This window comes from Drosophila willistoni (genome assembly GCF_018902025.1).
Source record: "Drosophila willistoni isolate 14030-0811.24 chromosome XL unlocalized genomic scaffold, UCI_dwil_1.1 Seg142, whole genome shotgun sequence".
NCBI lineage: Eukaryota > Metazoa > Arthropoda > Insecta > Diptera > Drosophilidae > Drosophila > Drosophila willistoni.
Window position 1 is genome coordinate 813,150 of NW_025814053.1, and position 18,144 is coordinate 831,293.

General features: G+C 37.7%; 1 protein-coding gene across 1 annotated transcript; it reads right to left on the reverse strand.

Annotated features, from left to right (window-relative positions):
* Positions 1–6,682: 6,682 nt before the first annotated feature.
* Positions 6,683–17,007, reverse strand: LOC111519650 (zinc finger CCCH domain-containing protein 13). The gene is made up of 5 exons (XM_047011548.1): positions 16,915–17,007; positions 13,386–13,649; positions 13,075–13,301; positions 9,106–9,785; positions 6,683–9,036 (listed from the first exon to the last, which is right to left on the reverse strand). The coding sequence occupies exons 2-5, from the start codon at positions 13,578–13,580 to the stop codon at positions 7,196–7,198; spliced, it is 2,943 nt and encodes a 980-aa protein (XP_046867504.1). The 5' UTR covers positions 13,581–13,649; positions 16,915–17,007; the 3' UTR covers positions 6,683–7,195.
* Positions 17,008–18,144: the final 1,137 nt, after the last annotated feature.

The following is an 18,144-nucleotide window of genomic DNA, read 5'->3' on the forward strand; positions in this document are numbered from 1 at the left end:
TCATCCATTTCTTCATTTTTCATGAGGTCTATGCAAATATCTAGGGTACCCGTATTTATTTCCACGTCTGATAACCATTTAAACAGCGTTGAACGACTTAACGGAAATCCTTTTTTATACAAATGGTTGTACGCTCGAGGGCCTGCGGCATGTAGGCAAATAGCTGCAGAAATGTCATCGTAATTAAAGTTGCATCTTTTTCCACCACTTTTTAATATTTCTATTTGGGTTTCCGTGAAAATTTTTGACAAGCTCTCTTTTAAGTGGCGACATTCCTAAATCTGCTGCCTATAGTCGTCTATTTCCTCCTGCATAGCACAAATCTTCTGCTTTAGACTCTCAATTTCTATTGACATGCCATTATTTCTTTAAGAAAAATGTACATTGCGATTATCAATTTGTTTCTTTCCATATATAACAATAAGTTTACTTACTCTGTTTGCGTGCCGGAATTAGCGTAGCCTTCTTTAACATTAGTCAGGTCTCGATACGGAACTGCACCACTTTCTAATCTTTGCCTTTTCAACGGGCGCCCGTTAGAAGTTTCAGACTTCACCTAAGAATCTTTAAAATGTTTTTCACAGACCTTTGAATAGTCACTGAGGCTGCACTGGAGGCTTTCTTCCCACAACTTCTTTTTTTTTTCATTTTTTCCCACGCGAAAAACTAGACTAATTCTGTTTTTATGTTCTCAAGTGCACTTCGTGTTGACTTCGGGCGCCTACCCTGATTTAAACCGAATGAATAACCCCGAAGTAACTTCGGATTTCTTGCACATGATTTGAGTAGAGTTTGACATTCCAAATCGATATGAATTGCGGTATTCGAAATGCCTTGAATTAAAAAACAATGTGTTTAAAAGTTACATTATTTAATGATTATAATTTTTAAAGGTATAAGGAACAAGTTGATTTGATTTCCGACAATATCGACCAAATCGGACTGCGTCCTTTGGGTTTGCTGGACAAAGTAAAGGTAACATTTTCAATTTGCTCAGTTATATAACCTCAGTTTGAATTATTTTCATCCATTTTTGAAAAGAACTTAGAAAACTTATATTTTTGGTTTTGGTGATGACAAAAATTTGAAAAATATTGGCACGAGCCTCTCAATCACAGACAATCGAAAAGTGTGATTGTGAGCAAACAGACGATAACTCCCTCGGACCAAACGAAAATCTTCGGTCACTGCCATTTGCCGAACAATTCTGAGCGACTTGTTTTGGAATCGCTGTATTATTATTCTGGACAAACTAGCAGTACCCCAGAATGGCACTGCATAGGTCCATACTGGCTTAGCTATGGTCTTATAGATGAGAGTTTTTAGACTTATGCTTAGGGTTGATTTGCGTCCCACCAGCCAGAGGTACTTTCAATCTACCGTCCAGTATTTACCTCTTGTCCAGAATGTGAGGCCTCCATGTAAGCCTTCTGTCCAGCCTATTTTGCTAGGTTGCTGTCAGAAATGATGGTGTTGTCCATTCGTATGCGTGGACAGATCCCTCGTGTTATATGTGTAGACTTTACGGGATGTACCATCCCGTGAAGCAACTCGCTGGCATCTGTCGGCCAGTATGCCACACTCTGTCAAGGGCCTGTTTCACATCCAAAAAGGTTGCTGTACACTACTTCTTGTCCTCAAACGCTTCCAGTATGGTGTCACTCTCTGAAGCCAAACTGGTGATCAGGGATGAAACGGTCCTCCTTCATTATTGGCCGCAATCTACGTAAAAATAGTCTCTCAACTATTTTGGAGAATACGGCCAATAGACTTATCGGACGATATGAGGCGACATTGGCTGCAGATTTCCCAGGTTTGAGGACTAGGAGGATTTCGGCGCATTCCACTGGGTGGGGAAATGCTCTTGTTGGAAGCATTTGTTGGTAATGGCGAGAAGAAGTTGTACCTTTTCGGTTAGCGCTTTGATCGATGGGACAACGATTCCGTCGTATTCCGGGGACTTGGATAGCTTGAGCCGGGAAATTTTTCCCCTCAGCTCATCCATATCAATGGCCCGGAAAAATCGGCTTTGAACCCTGGCTTTTGAAATTCGTGTCAAGCATTGAAACGCTTTACCATCTCAATTCAGTGCTTTAATCAAATTTTTCACAATTCTCAAGTTCTCGAGTTCATATAGCCATGTCCGTCCGTCCGTCTGTCCGTCCGTCTGGATCAACGCAAACTCCTTCTAGACCGTAAGAGCTACAGAGTTGAAATTTTTGCATGTAGGCTTGTATATACTGCAGGGGTTCTCGGATTCAGCCGGATCGGACCACTAAATCATATAGCTCCCATACAAACCGCAAAGTCACGAACAGTGACTTTTTTCAATAACTTCGCTATTTTCTGAGCTATTGTCGTGAAATTTAATATTGGTGATTTATTATACATATAAACGACTATGCCAAATTTGATCAAGATCGGGTGACTATATCATATAGCTCCCACAGGAACGATCGGTCGAAAACAGTGACTTTCTTCAATAATTTCGTTACTTTTGACGCGATTGCTTTCAAATTAAATAGTTGTTAGTTTAGTATATCTGTTAATGACTGTGCCGAATTTTATAAATATCGGGTTACTATATCATATAGCTCCCATAGGAACGATCGGTGGAAAACAGTGACTTTGATTAATATTTTCGTTATTTCCACTTTTATGGCTAGAGGTAAGGAAAAAGTTACCAAAAAAGTTGCAAGGGTATACAAACTTTGACGCGGTCGAAGTTAGCCCCGGCCCTCTGGTTTTGTATTTCACAAAGTGAAGGTATGTATTTAAACAAACTAAGTGTTTTGTGACCAGTGAATATATGTTGTGTTTTTTAATTGTTCTTTTAACCATCTGTCTCTCTAATACCCTATTGTTAACTAATTTCATCTTCTGTAGAATTCAAAATTATGAGGCCCGTATTGGCCCGTAAAAATGTTTTTTTTGTGATATTATATAGTTCGTCCACTATGTGAATTGTCCAACACTAGCTGCCCTGAGCTGCCCATTCTAATAATGTAGCTTTTTATAGGATCGGACTGTAATGAGCAGTACTACAATTCAATTATGGATAAACTTAAAATTTTCCACACAAATTGTCTGAAAAGTGAAAGAAAAGTAACAGATATACAGAGACAGAGCAACGATTTGGTTCCTTTAAACACCGTAGAAAAATTGGCTTCAGGGCGAAAACCAAAAGAAATTGAAAATTGCCACCCTAACCGTCATTGCACAAAATATTAATTAGCCGAAATTATAGAATGTGTACCACTTCCGAGTGGCATGATGTCGGAAAAAGCTTTGGAACATACAAAAAAATTTGCGAAATTTTCGGCTCAAAAAATTTTCATACACGAAAAAACTCCCTTGTAAATACAATGGATGATTTAATGAATTCATTATTAGTTGCTTCAGATCCACTTACATATAACAAGTTTGTGCGAAAGCAAAGGAAATAAATCTTGAAGAAATAGTGTTTGATAAGGAAGTTCAAAGCCTGCTATTGAAATACCCTTCGGATTCAGAAAATTCCGATTCGGATTCGGATAACTGATATTATTAATAATAATAATAGTTAAAATAATAGTTACAAATGCAGACAATAAAAATGTTAAAAACATATGAAAAAAAAGCAAAACAAAGAATTTTAGGGTGCAAAAAATGATTAAATGTTGTGCCTTGAAGGGTCCAAATAATATAAAAATTACCATTTTTGAAAAATTGTAATTAATTTCGTTACGCTAAATCAGCTAAATCGCCCACTGTGCCTGGGTCCGAATTGACAATTTGTGGTATGCTGTTTATCTTAGTTTTACTAGACCTAAAACTTTTTTTAGGCGTACAATTAATTTTAAAAATTTGCAAAATGTGTCTTTTTTTTGCCGGATCCGAATTTTGGGGCTTTTTTTCGAAATTCATTTAAAAAAAACCGTTACAAAATTTGCACAACATTAACTAAATAGAATGACCAATTGAACGCTATAAATTAAAACAAGGATGGCCACGTAGTGGCTCTTTTGGCTCCCGTGGCTCTTTACCGGCAGAGGCTGGGCAGAGAAAAAGGTCACTTTTGCGAGTCGACGCACACAAAAATTTGTGTGCTCGAGTTTTATGACGGGTCATAAAACGACCTTTTTTGGGTCGAGCGAGCGATCGTCGTCGAACTTGTAGGCAGAGGGACGGACAAGTCCCGAATTTGGCGGGGAGGGGGAAAAAGGAACGCGATCTCGAGCACTCATCAACAACAACCCTTATTTTTTACTTGTCCCTCACTCCCTCTGCCCACAAGCTGCGAGCTCGAGATCGCGACCCTTTTTCCCCCTCCCCGCAAAATTCGGTACTTGTCCGTCCCTCTGCCTACAAGTTCGACGACGATCGCTCGCTCGACCCAAAAAAGGTCGTTTTATGACCCGTCATAAAACTCGAGCACACAAATTTTTGTGTGCGTCGACTCGCAAAAGTGACCTTTTTCTCTGCCCAGCCTCTGCCGGTAAAGAGCCGGCTCCCAAGTTAAATTTCCGTGGCCACCCTTGAGTTAAAACATCAAAACTTTTCACTAACATTATATAAAAATCGCTTGAAATCAGAATTCAATTTAAAAAAAAGTGTTTTTTTTTTGCCGCCACTGTACGTAGCAAATTATGGAAAAACTTGTCGGACACTTTTTCTTTGTAAATTAAGCTCAACGCAAAACATTTCTATTCGAAACTTTGGAGTCAAAACTATGATGATCAGTAGAAGTAATTTCTTATTGGTGCTCTGATAAGTACTTACCGATATTAGCAGAATATCGGTAAATGGTTTGAGTATTGAAAGCTCATGGGATTATTTAAATTTGTGAGGAGGACTAATTTTTTTTACTTAACTTAACTTAACTTTTTTAATACATTTTTATTTGAAAACCTATAAAAAGTTTAATGAGCTTCATATTTAAGAAATCTGCTTTAAATGCACCCCTCCTCTCCCAGACTACGCCCTTGACTTATGTTGTCAAACAAATAATATGCAGTTATTATATATTAAATAAAACACTGAACAAATATAGTTAGCTTCTTTCTGCTTGTTACATACATTTTGGTGACTCACCATTTTATATATCATAGGGTGAATTCATGGGATAAAAAAGGATCAGGATATTGATTGTTTTGTTACAAGAATACAATTCAGAATTGAGGCTAACATGTTGAAAAAACACTTAAATAAATAAAAATGCATAAAATACCTCAACCCGAAAGTCCGAATCTTTTGGACGATTTTGTCGTTTCGCCCCCCAAAGTTAGATAAAACCGATTTTCTCTAAGACTATTCTAGCTAGAGACATTAAATGGTATGTATACCAGCTTATCACGGGAGCAGATTTGGTTTGGTTCAGAATTTCGACAATAGAATAAAGTTGAAGACTAGGAAAGATAAAGCCAAATTTTTTATTGCCACGCCCACGTCCGCCTCTATAAATTCGAAAAATCCGATTGCTGCCGCAATTCTTTATCAATCAAAATCAGCTCACTAATCATTATCATCACTTAGTGCATAGTCGGCGAGACGACTTACTTACTTCATTTACAAAAGGGTTATCGATAATATTAAGGATGTTAGTTGTTTAAGGCGAAGCCCTTTACACTAATTCTGATGGCGCCAGACAGTATGCACATAAAAAAGGTGGAATCTGCAGTTGCAACCTTTAGCGTTCTATTTTTGCTTTATATATTTTAAATTCAAAACTAATTTAATTAGCGTTGAAGATACGGAATGCCTCTGGAACTCTGGATTCTTTAGCAGTCTGCTGATGATAGAACTTGGTGGTTCTTGAAAAAGCTATACACACAACCTGCTCACCTTAAAATAAAGTAAGTAAGTCGTCTCGCCGACTAAGGTATACCATACACCAGTAAAGCGAATATTTCAAATTTATTAAACAAATGCATATTCACATGCTTATTACAAGCATATCTTAGTATCGCGCTCACTCAAGCATACGAGCACCCTAGCGCCCCCACCAGCCAACGGCCAACTCCGGCCTTATGGAAAAACGTTTATATGCATAACTTGGCTATTTTATGTCCGATTTTGATCAAATATTTTGTTTTGCTGAAAATTAGTATCAAATTTAAGTGCGCCAAATTTGATTGCACAAGGTAGAAAATTACGGGTGATAATCGAGGTTTTTAAATTACGGGGGCGGAAAGGGGCGTAGCAAAAATTTAAAATAAACTTGATCACTTTACATACTACATGAGTCTATATACCAAATTTGGTGGCTCTTGCTTTTACAGTCTCCGAGATCTGCGTGCTCATACGGACAGACGGACATGGCTAGATCGAATCCGTTGTTGATCCTGATCAAGAATACATATACTTTATGAGGTCGGAGAAGCTTTCTTCTGCCTGTTACATACATTTTTGCGACTTTAATATACCATATTACCCTATGGGTGTATGGTATAAAAAGTTACAAAGTTACTTGCGAATGGGGAAAATCAGAGTTAAAGGTTAATAGGATAATGGATTTGGTCAGACTCATTCCAGTAAGTTGAACATTTTACTCTTGTTTTTGTTTACTAGTATTTTATTTATGCAAATATCAAGATGACAACAATATATATATATATAAAATATTTCGATTAATTTTCATACAAGTCAAATACAAATGTATTGTTACAAAAAAAAAAAAAAAGAAAAAACAAATTAACCGCGCAACTTAATATTAGTCCAAAAAAAAAAAACAATAGAGTAATAATAATTTCCATTATTTAACATATACAATCCCATTGCGAATAATGGAAAGATAGTTCATATTCTTAATCGTCATATATGTATGTATATAGATATAGAAGTGTATGTATATGCATGTAAAATATTTAGAAGGCACATAATTACAGGGGCAGGCGGCAGGCACTTTGTGCCCGACCCCCATTCAAGGCGCATATACGGGGGGAATCGTTTGGACTTGTGGCTAGGGGTAAGTGAGGGAACGGATTGGGTTCTAATGTACAGCTGATTATATATTTATTATTATATATATATGTAATACGTATGCAGATCGAGCTAGTGATCAAAATCAGATCAGTCGTTCATACGGTGTAAAATTTCGATATGTATCATCTACAAATGTGTTTATATGCATATTAATATAGATATATTTGTTTCCAATTAGTAGATTTACTCGTTGCACGGTTTTTTCTGTTTACTGTTGTCCTTTAGCTCCTAGTTAATAGGGATTGACTGCGGCTAGGCCCACACGCCCACCATTCCGGGCAAAGACCGGTTCCGCATAGCTATGACGATAGCCCTTGGGCATACTGGCTAATGGTTTGCCAGACGATGATGAGTTACCATTTGGATGATTTTCATTCGATCTGCCTCCGCCACCGCCACCTTCCCCTCCGGCTTTTCCACCACCAACACCTCCGGTATGGGCATTTCTGGTTGGTGTTGGCGCTGGCGAGGGATAACGCTCGATTACCACATGATGTGAGCCGCCACGAGCGGATGTCGATCCAGAACTAGACTTTGTGTCGTGCATATACTCACGGGAGTGAGCACGAACTGGATGGGATGGGCCATGTTCCCGTGTATCTCTTTCACGTTCGCGGTCACGGTCACGCTCTCGATATGGATCCCGGGATTGTTCTCGGTGTGGCGGTAAATCATCAACCCTACGATTAAATTCGCACTCACGCTCTCTCTCCCTCGGCCGGGGAATGGATTGCTGTGGTTCTTGCTCGCGCTCCCAATCACTACGGGACCTTGCTCGCGAACGATTCCCTATTAGATGTGGTGGAGGGGCTGGTGGTTCCTCCTCCTCGCTCCATTGCTCGTAGCTGACTGCTGGTTCGACTGAGCCACGTCGACGACGTGATGAGGACCGAAACGGATCGGGGGCAGGGTTATCGCGCTCATCCGTTTCGTAGCGACTGCTGGAGCGTTGCTGCTCCATTGCTCTAAATTTATCCTTGGCATCGTGGAAACGATCCCGCTGAGAGTTTTGGTTTGGTGGGAGAAAATCGCGTTCACGCTCACGCTCCCTTAGGCCTTCGCGATCCCCCACTCTGTCCCTCTCCAAACGGGCCTTCGAAGAGTTGGGGATTGGTGGCTCAGCATAGCGCATGCCCGTGGATTTCATCATTTTCTCCATGCTCTGTATGTAGGGAAGGCTCTCAGCTTCGCGGTAGGGATTACGGTCACGTGAATGATCCCTATCACGTTCTCGCTCCCTCTCTCGATCACGGTCCCGTTCTCGTTCTCGATCAGAACGCTCGCGATCGTGACGCCGCTCGGTGGTGCCACGATGCACAGCTGCATACTTATTATGAGCCGGCTGGTTAGCTGGCGGATTCATCTGGAGCCCCTCGGGTTCAATGTAACGGTGGCGATAACGTTGTGAGTCTTGATGTTGCTGCTGCTTCATGAATTTTTGCTTATCTGTAAGATTTTCTTTGCGATAATGATGAATCGAATGAAGAGCCTGCTCGCTACCCTGATCGGAGTCCTCAAAATCGTCAATGTCGTCTTCATGACGCGATCGGCCACCAGTTTTCCGATGTGGCTGGTCGCGCTCCAATTTTTTGTTGAGTAAACGATTTATCTCATTATATTTATCTGTATCCCTTAGCTTATTCGGCTGTTGAGGTTGTGTATCCAATTGCATGACCCGATTGAATTTAGCATCATAATCAGCTGGTCTCATTATGATCGGCTTGATATCATCTTCTCGTGTCCATGATTTGTTTGATGTAGACGCTGGGGTCTTGATGCGTTCTCTATCTCGCTCTCGCTCTCTGTCTCTTTCCCTCTCCCTCTCTCGTTCCCTTTCTCGTTCGCGCTCACGTTCTCGTTCGCGTTCCCGTTCTCTTTCTCTCTCCCTTTCCCTTTCAATTTCTCTGTCTGTGGACCTAGGTTGATATGGTTTAACAGGTAGATCCCTCAGGTAACTATCCTCTGGCGGTTGTACGGCACTTTTTCTCTTTAACTGGCCTGGGGGAACGGCAATTTGTGACGGTTTCAGCGCTATAACTGAATTGTCTGCCTCATTTGACCAATGTTCGTCATCTGTTTTAATAATATAATTATTCTTATTAATACCAATAATGTCTACAATTCGCTTCAATCGCCACTTACCACTTGAACTATTAAGGTCTTGTCTTTCAGGGCTGGGGGCCAAGTCTGAACCAATCCCCGATGAACCTCGCGATGAGACCTGCTTTCCATTCACAGTTCCAGTTGTACCGCCAGCCGGCGCTCCTGCTTTACCAGTGGGTGGGGATCCACCGACTATCAAAGCATTGCGACACCTTCTCAACTCAATGGCCGTGAGATTACCCTTGGAACGATGAACTGTATCGTAATCACGGGGCGGCAGGAGCAGCGGTGGTCCGTTGCCATTCAACTTGGCACGTAATTCCGCTGCAAGGGAATCAAAGAGTTCGCTATTCTGCTGGGGCGTCAGTGGCGGATGATGCAGCTGCTGCGGTTGGGACTGGGAATGATGCTTCCCATGTGGCGGCGACCGGGATATTGGAGAATTGGCCAAGCCATGCTCCTGTTCACTGCATTCCGATTCGCGTGTACTATTCCCAGTATCACTACCCAGTGAACTGCTAAAACGTTTCGGCGACGAAGTCTCATGCCGACGACTCTGGTGGTGTTGCGAATAACTTCCACCGGCAGCCGCCGACGAAGATTGTGTCTGATGGTGCAATGCCGATGACGAGGATGACATGGATTTCTGCAGGGAGTCATGTCGCTTTTCACCACAGTTGTTATTGTTATTGCTGGGAATAGGTGGTAAAATGCCCAATCTGTGGAAATGAATATAAAAATAATTAAGTTGAAAGTTTTAAGCTTGCATATCACTGAAGAATAGATATGTATTTGGAGGATTCATTGATAATAGAATCACCAGGGGCGTATCGAGGGCGGGGGGGGGGGGGGGGGGGTGACACCCCCCCCCAGGTTTTTAGAGTCGGCAATTTGTTTAAAAGTAATCGGCTAATCAACAACTTTTGATTCTCAAAATCGAAAAATATATTTTTATTTTATAATTGTCGACATGCATTCGGTAATCAGAATATTGTATGATTGATTAACCCAATAACGGGAAAACGGGAGAAGAGTAGTCCAATAAAATTGTAGTTGCACTTTACTCACTCAATATCTCGACCAAAAACATTATTTTTCAATCATACGACTTTGCTAATAACATGTCCGGTAAATATATTGGCACACAAAAAAAACTGTCCGAAAAATGTGAAAAAGAAATCCCTTACATTCCATGCCAAGATCATCGGAACAACACATTTGTTGAAACAGCATGCAATGCAAGTGTTTTTATTTCACATTGTCAATGTTTTAGAAGCTTTGTATGTATTTTTCTATGGTAGCACAAAACGTTTCCAAAGTTTAAGTGAAGAATTGAAAAGTATTGAAAATTCATTGCAATTGAAAGATTTGTCGAAAACTCGATGGACTGCTAGAGCTGAGTCAGTCAAAGCCATGTGGATTTCTTTTGAAGGAATTGTGGACGTTTTGAAAAATATGATAAACGATCCAGAATTTTTCGATTCTCGTACACGTATGTACGTCCGCTTCTGGTTTGCTCAAAAAAATTCTGGATTTTGATTTTATCAGCTCGTTATTTTTTTGCAAAAATGTCATGTTCAAAGTCAAACATTTGACGGAAAATTTGGAGGCAGTAGAATTGAACGTCATTGATGCTTCTATATTGATTCAAAGTACAAGCGCATCATTTGAACAAATGGACGATGACGACCAGATCAATGCATTGATAAATAGCTCGGCTGTATTTGCTGAAAAATTGAAGATTAATCCTCGAGACGATTTTTCGAAACGTCACAAAACGCGTCATGTACCAAAAAAGTATGATGTAAATCCAGAAACAGCTCACAATTTTGACATTTTATCGAAAAGAATTCAGGACTGTGCTTCAAGTTTTCAACAATTGCATTCAAGAAAACTTGAAAGACACTTTTTCAACATTTGCGTGTGTCCAGAAAGTTTTCCAAATTCCAATTGACAGAAAAAATGTCACAATGAATTCAATCGAATCCATTGTGCAATTAGAACCCTTTTATTTTAGCGAGGAACCAGAATGTTTGCTTGCTGAGTTGCAAGTTCTTTTCGATTCATGTAAAGAGTGTACGAATTTCAAAGATATTGCGGAAGTTGTGTTTAAGTTGAAACATGTGATTCCCTTAGTCTACAAACTCGTTTGTTTTATTTTGACTGCTCCTGTAACATCAGCTTCTTGTGAACGATCATTTAGTAAATTGAAATTGGTTTTCAATCATTTGCGAACAACGATGGGAGATGATCGGTTGAATGCATTGATGCTACTTTATTCTTCAAACGATAAGGTAGACGACACGTAGAAAAATGGTCGTTATTGAAACACCGCAGAGTGAAAATTTAAATAGAATTGATCAACGAATAAAAGGAACTTAGAAATATTTATCGTCCATTTCTGCGCAATGTTAGTTTTAGTTACACATTCATGTACGTACCAAATGCTGTAATTATAATTTTTGCCAAATTATCTTCAAAGAATAAATTCCTTATATACTGACCTTGTTTTATCGAAGTAAATTTATTTCTACCGCAAATCTACATGCTGTTGGCAAATACACGAGGTAAGTCGGCAATTCAATGAGAATCACCCCCCCATTATCGACAACCTCGCTACGCCCCTGAGAATCACTATCAAAGAATGTGTCTTCAAACCGTTCTTTCCAAATATTATAAGTGTACAATTCTAAATAGTTTTATTGAATGATATTTTTAAATGAATGATATTTTGCTTTTAAAAACTAATTCCATCCTAATACTAATTTAGTAACAAGGTGTTAATTGTCAATTTAGATATCTGATGTACATATATTAATAGAAAGGGCTTGGCTAGTACTGTTTAAGAAACATTATACAGCTAATGCAACTCTGTATAATTCAAATTCGTTTTTAAAACACATTCAATTCAATATTTTATTGAAATTGGATTGAATTATAATTGGATTATAATAATATAATTCTAATGGATCTGAATTATTTAAAATAGAAAATTCTTTATAGTGTGTAAGAAACTATGAACGTTTATCGGATCTTAATATATTGTTTAATATATACAGTGAAAGCTATGGTTCCAGTATTTTGTTGGTAAGATATATAAGACATAAAAGATATAAAATGAAGGCTCGCTAATTTTTTTAATCGTTTCACTTGTTGCAATGCCGTTTGGAATGTTTTTATTGAGGTAATTGGCTGTTCAATAACCTCTTAATCAGATTTAAGACATGATTTATAGAAAAAGTTAAAAAGAATCAGGTCCGCGTCTGGCCCGGGGAACGGCTTGTCTATGAAAGTCATGCTAAAACTCTTTTGAATTTTGTATCAAAAAATTCAGCGATACAATCGATACTATCGATTTCTTCTCCATAAACTATTGAGAATGTCGAATGGATCCACTATCGATAGTTTACCAACTCTATCCAATATCACATTTAAAAATATGTATCGCCTTGGTAAATAAAACTTTGGTTTTTCAAAAACAGTGGTAGTTATTAATTATTTCTATATTATTACTATTTCGTTCTACATAGATATATCATAGGTGAGATAAATGTTTATATACTATATCACTTGTCTAGATGGTAGTTTTGATCTAATAAATAAGCTACCGGTTTCGATATTACTTCGTCCAAAAGAATATATAAACGATAGTTATAAGATAGACAGATACAACTAGCATTCAAACTGTAGTTCAGTTGAATATGGTCTTAAATTCAAAGTTATCAATATGGGAGAATCTGTGACTAATGTTAGAAACTGTTACGTGGCAAATGCCAAAAATGAACTCCAAAATGTTATCATCAACTTTTTAAGGAAATGCCATGCAGTGTGTGACAATGCCATAACAGGAGCTGCCTAACATTTAACATTAAACTCAATATGGGTGCGTTGACATTTTGGACGGCTTGTGTGGGTGCAGAACTAGTTCCCAAGTATCTTGGCATTTCGAAATATCGATGCATTTAAACAATATGATATACCGTTTCATTTGAATTAATTTAAACTTACCTTGTCTCAAGCTCTTCGAAACGTTTCTGATTGTCGGGACGATTGATGAGTATTTGCAATTGTAGATGCAGCGCCTCGGCCGTTGTCTCTGAATCGCAACGATAGGCATGGACATGCAATGGACATTTGGTGGCCGGATTGTATAGCAATAAGACACAAGCCACTATGTCGTCGGTTTGCACGGAGCTGGTTATGGCACTGTGTGGAATTAAATGCTTCGATGATCCCTACGCCACACAGGAATCGATGAGAAGAAACAAAAATATGGGTTGGAAGAGTATGTTTATAAGGTGATCATGTTGACGTGTTACCTGAACAATCTTAATGCCCTTGTGCGAAACTTGAAGCGTCACCTTGAGCGGCTCTTGGCCCCTTGATCTGTCTACGAGATAGGGCAAGACGGAGTTAATTACACGAGCTCCACGCAAGCCTTTCGCCTCCTCGGCACCCAAGAACCACACATAGTATGAGGCTTTCTGTACATCCCGACGCAGACGAAGCGCCATTTTTGTCGTTTTAGATTTCCGTGTATAGTGTGTAGAATGCTAATCGATAATTTTATATTATAAATGCATCTGAAAAAACAATTCAACTTCAAATTGTTAAAATTGTGAAGAATCAATAGTTTGGTATTTCATTTATAAAAGTTTGCAGCCACACTTTTTTTGGTTAATGTATTAGCAAGGAGATACTTCATCTCTCTAGGATTCTGGAAATTTGCTATATCAGTGGCTTTCTCTGGGTTTTTTTCACGGTGGATAACGGATACAAACTCATACAAAGTCCTAATAATATGGAGTTATGGCAGTTAACTTGTATCCAAGACGAGTTCATGTCAAAATGGATTCAAAGTTGATCGAAATTGTTGACGCTTTGGATGCAAGAGAAGATAACAAAATGGTATCCTAACGGCAAACCAAGATGAAATCAAGTCTCAGAAAAATCAAGAAATTCAAATGCATGTGTCATAATCTCTTTACATTCCAAAACTGGTGCCAAAACCACAAAAACATTTCAACGGTATTAACCCGTCCGTCTTCATCCCAGCGAGTGTGTGTGCCATATGTGTGTGTGTGTTGTATCTCTCCAATAACGCTTATAATCGATGATCTTGTACAACTTGTTGTGCGGCGTAGGCCACAAAGAATCTTGTTTTTGTTTCTTTTTTTTTTTTGGTTTTTTTTTGTACACATTTCTACTCACTCAATGCTGTAGCGTATTGTGTGTGTCTGTGTGTTTAAAAAATTTACATATGACACAAAAGCCAGCAAAACCAGCAACAAGCAACAAGAATAACAACCAAACTGCTAAACAAGCAATATTATTAACCTCAAAAGCGGATTTAAATACATGCATATGTATATATGTAGGTATATATCGAAATTTTTATATTCTTGATTGATATACACAGGAATATTAAAAGATTCCAATAGCATATTCAAGAATGGGGGTAAAGGCCTCGAACTACGCTCTACAGTGTAGAAGATACAACTAGAAGATGATTTGAATGGTAATTCTAATGTGATACATGCAGAAGGAATAATCGAAATATAGAGCATTAATATAGCATTTCTGGTTTGAAACAATTTAATTCATTAAGTTTTAGATTGTTGCAAACGATTCTCCTCCAATCGTTCTTAGAATAATCTAAATTATTGGCTGTCTCAATATACCCCATTTAACGTATGTATATAGAGGGTATCTTATAAGCCAAGGCACGAGTCAAATCAAAGTTACCGAAAATATGCGATATATTCTTTGAAATTCCCCTTTGGATTCATTCCCGTACATATACATATTGAAGAACATAAACAATCAAAATATTAGTATGCAAATATTTGTTATCTAAAGTGTATTTTATTATAACTTAAAAGTTTCTTATGTGCCATTTCCAATTCGACTGAATATTTTTAATCTTCTAAGACCTTTTATTAAATTATTTATTTTAAAGCCGATTGCAAATTTAAGTCATTTAAAAAAGGGAAAAAGCTTTTAAATCTGTTCGTGTTTCAAATTTAATATAGGGCCCAATATCGCGTACTTATAGATTCTTAATTCATCAGTAACAAATATATATATAAGTAAGCAAAATTGGTAAAAAGGCAAAAGGGGCTTAAGAACGTGACCGCAATTCATTTATCACCTTTCAGAAGCATTTCGCATGCATCCAGCAGATACAAATATTTCTTTAAATTCAAAACTGCTATCAGAACTTTGCGAATCGTGAGTAATAAATAAGCAGTTCTGAATAGAATTTTCTTTAGTTTATGACACCATCAAATGTGCATTAATCAACATTCCTTTCATTCAAATATTCAATTTATTTTTAGCTGGCAAATACGTATTATAAATTAATAGACGAAACATGCAAATATCTTTTATTTTATATTTGCCTCAATATGTCGGACTGGTGATCATAGCATAAGCAAAAACAAAACATGATGTTTCTATCAATACATAGAATATATGAATATTCCCATCGAGGTGGTTCACAATCAACAAAACTTTCTTACATAAATTAACATAAATTGTCTGAATTATATTTATTTGTTGTTTTTTTTTTTTAAAGAAAACATATGAAATTGTTGATGACTAAATATGAATATTATTTTAGGTAATTAAGAATCTTATCTTCAATGTAATAATTATTTTTCTTATAGCTTAATATATACATATAACTGTAAGCATGAAGTTATGACTTAGTGATATTTTTATGGATTTAAGGTATTAAAAAAATTACTGCATTTTACAATTACTTTTGGCTCAATTTTAATTTTGTATAATATAATAGAGGAAAAAAATGTATTTTTTTTCGAAGAGTTTCAAAGTTAAAACCACAAAATTTTTGTCTAATAGGTACTCTGCAGATTGTCTTTTAGATTTGTGCCTCCGTGATTGGAATAAAATTTATTTTCCCCAGCAATACTTCATCTATTAGAATGAATTTTGAAGCAATACAACAAACTTAAAACTTTATGCTTGGCAACGGGGGGCAGAAATTGAGTTGAGATACCAGGTTTAATGGTGAAAGTTTGTTAGAACTCTTTTTAGAATCCGATTTTGGACAAAACAATTTGATCCGCCGTGTTATGGCCAAATGAAGAGATCAAATCGTGGGGTATATACATATGTGAGATGGCCAAGCACGTTTTGACTGAAAGCTCTATTTAGCATACACAATCTGTTAAGTGTTTAGCCAAGCATTAAATATACAATTTGCGAATATGTAAATCTTTTACAACGTTAATTTGGCCGTAATAACACCTGTTGTCTTTGTTTTTGTTTTTTTTGGTAACAAATTCGCATTTATTTCGGTACAATGCGAGTACATGGCCAAGAGACTTAGACCCACTTTACGTTTATGAGGTGGAATGTCTATTGGAATTTTGTTTAGTGGATTCTCTTTTAGGGTCTACTTGGAAAATGGGTTAAGCTTCTTTGCACCTTACAATTGCTGATTATGATGTAGACGATGATGATGATGTTGATGATGGTGAAGCTGGTAGGGGAGGGAGGCAAGAGGCACACACACATACACACAGAAGAGAAACACTTGCACTGTTAGTTATTCGGATTCTTCATTTGTTTTGCTCTATTTTGAGATTGAACTCGATCAATGAACCATTTAAAACTCTCCACACACACACAAATACACTGATACAAACGCACACACCGAAGTCGAGCGTTTAAATTTCTACAAAACTTATTTGATTAACGGTAATTGCAAAAAGAGAGCTATTAATGGGTCGCTCTATCTCTCATATCTCTTGCTATCACTCACTCTCTATCCAACTTCTTTCTCTCTCTTTCTCTTTCTCTGTCTCGACTACACATACACACCTTTGTTAACAACAAAAAAAAAAAATGAAATAAAAAAAAATTTAACACCAAACCAAAGCTGTTTTCTATGGACCTTCTTTTTACTGTATTTGTTGGTTTTTTCTTCTTTTTTCTGTTTTTGCTGTGGTTGAGTCTTGTTTTTGTTTTTGACGGTGAAAGGGGGGGGAATTTGTGTACTGAAATCGGTTAACGCGTCCGTCACGCGCGTCTTAACGGTTTGAACGCCAACTATCAACTGACTGCGACTTGGCTGACTGCCTTCAAAAAACTGGTGCTCGTGGTGTTACCCACAGCGGGCCGAGAGCTCGGCCACAATTTTCGTTGCTATTTGTTGGAGCTCGATTTTGTGCGGCGATCCGAGCCCGAACTTGTTTTTGTAGTTGTTGTTGGCTTGTAAGCCGCAGCAAAGAAAGTCAAGTCGCGCGTACATACATACACACAAAGCCGCACACATACACACTGACATGTATGTATATGCATGCAGGTATCCCATAGCTTACCACCGTGGTCGAGGGTCTGTGGAAATAGTTCATTTTCAAACCAATTCCAATTCTCGTTCTCTTCAGAAATTTACACTTTAATCCTGCGAAAAAATTTCGTCCTTCTGTCTGTTTCTATGCAAACTAGTCTCTCACTTTTTAAGGATATACTACGAAAGTTCGTATTTAAACTCAGTTCTGATCTATGCACGACATTTTCCAAAATTAAACCGATCGGCCACTCGTACAGTATTGAAATTGGTTAAACAAAAAATGAATTCATATTCGATCTGATAGTTTCATTTTTTTCGGGTGTGTGGTTCGTTTGGTCAGAATTGAGAGAGAAGGACGTTTAATCGTAGAGCGGTTAGTAAGAGATATATAGAAGGGGAATATAAAAAAGCTTTTTTCTGTCAAGTTTAATTTGTGTATTCGCATATCGATTGAAATGTAGTTAGAATGTGAAAAGATTTAATGGTCGAAGAGTTTACACTCAAGACTTAGTAAAACTTCGATTCTCCGGATTAAGTAGAAGCTAATAATAGAAAATTATATGTTTACAATTTTATGTTTATTGCCGTTGGTGAAAATTATATGATGTGATTTTTCAAAAAAATGATACTCAAACAGTTCACATCAAAAACGGTGGCTCTAGTATAGTCTAGTATAGTATAGTTTTGGCTCTTATAGTTTTCAAGATTTAGGCCTTTATAAAGTAGAGCGAATACAGAGCTAGACTGACGGTCATGGC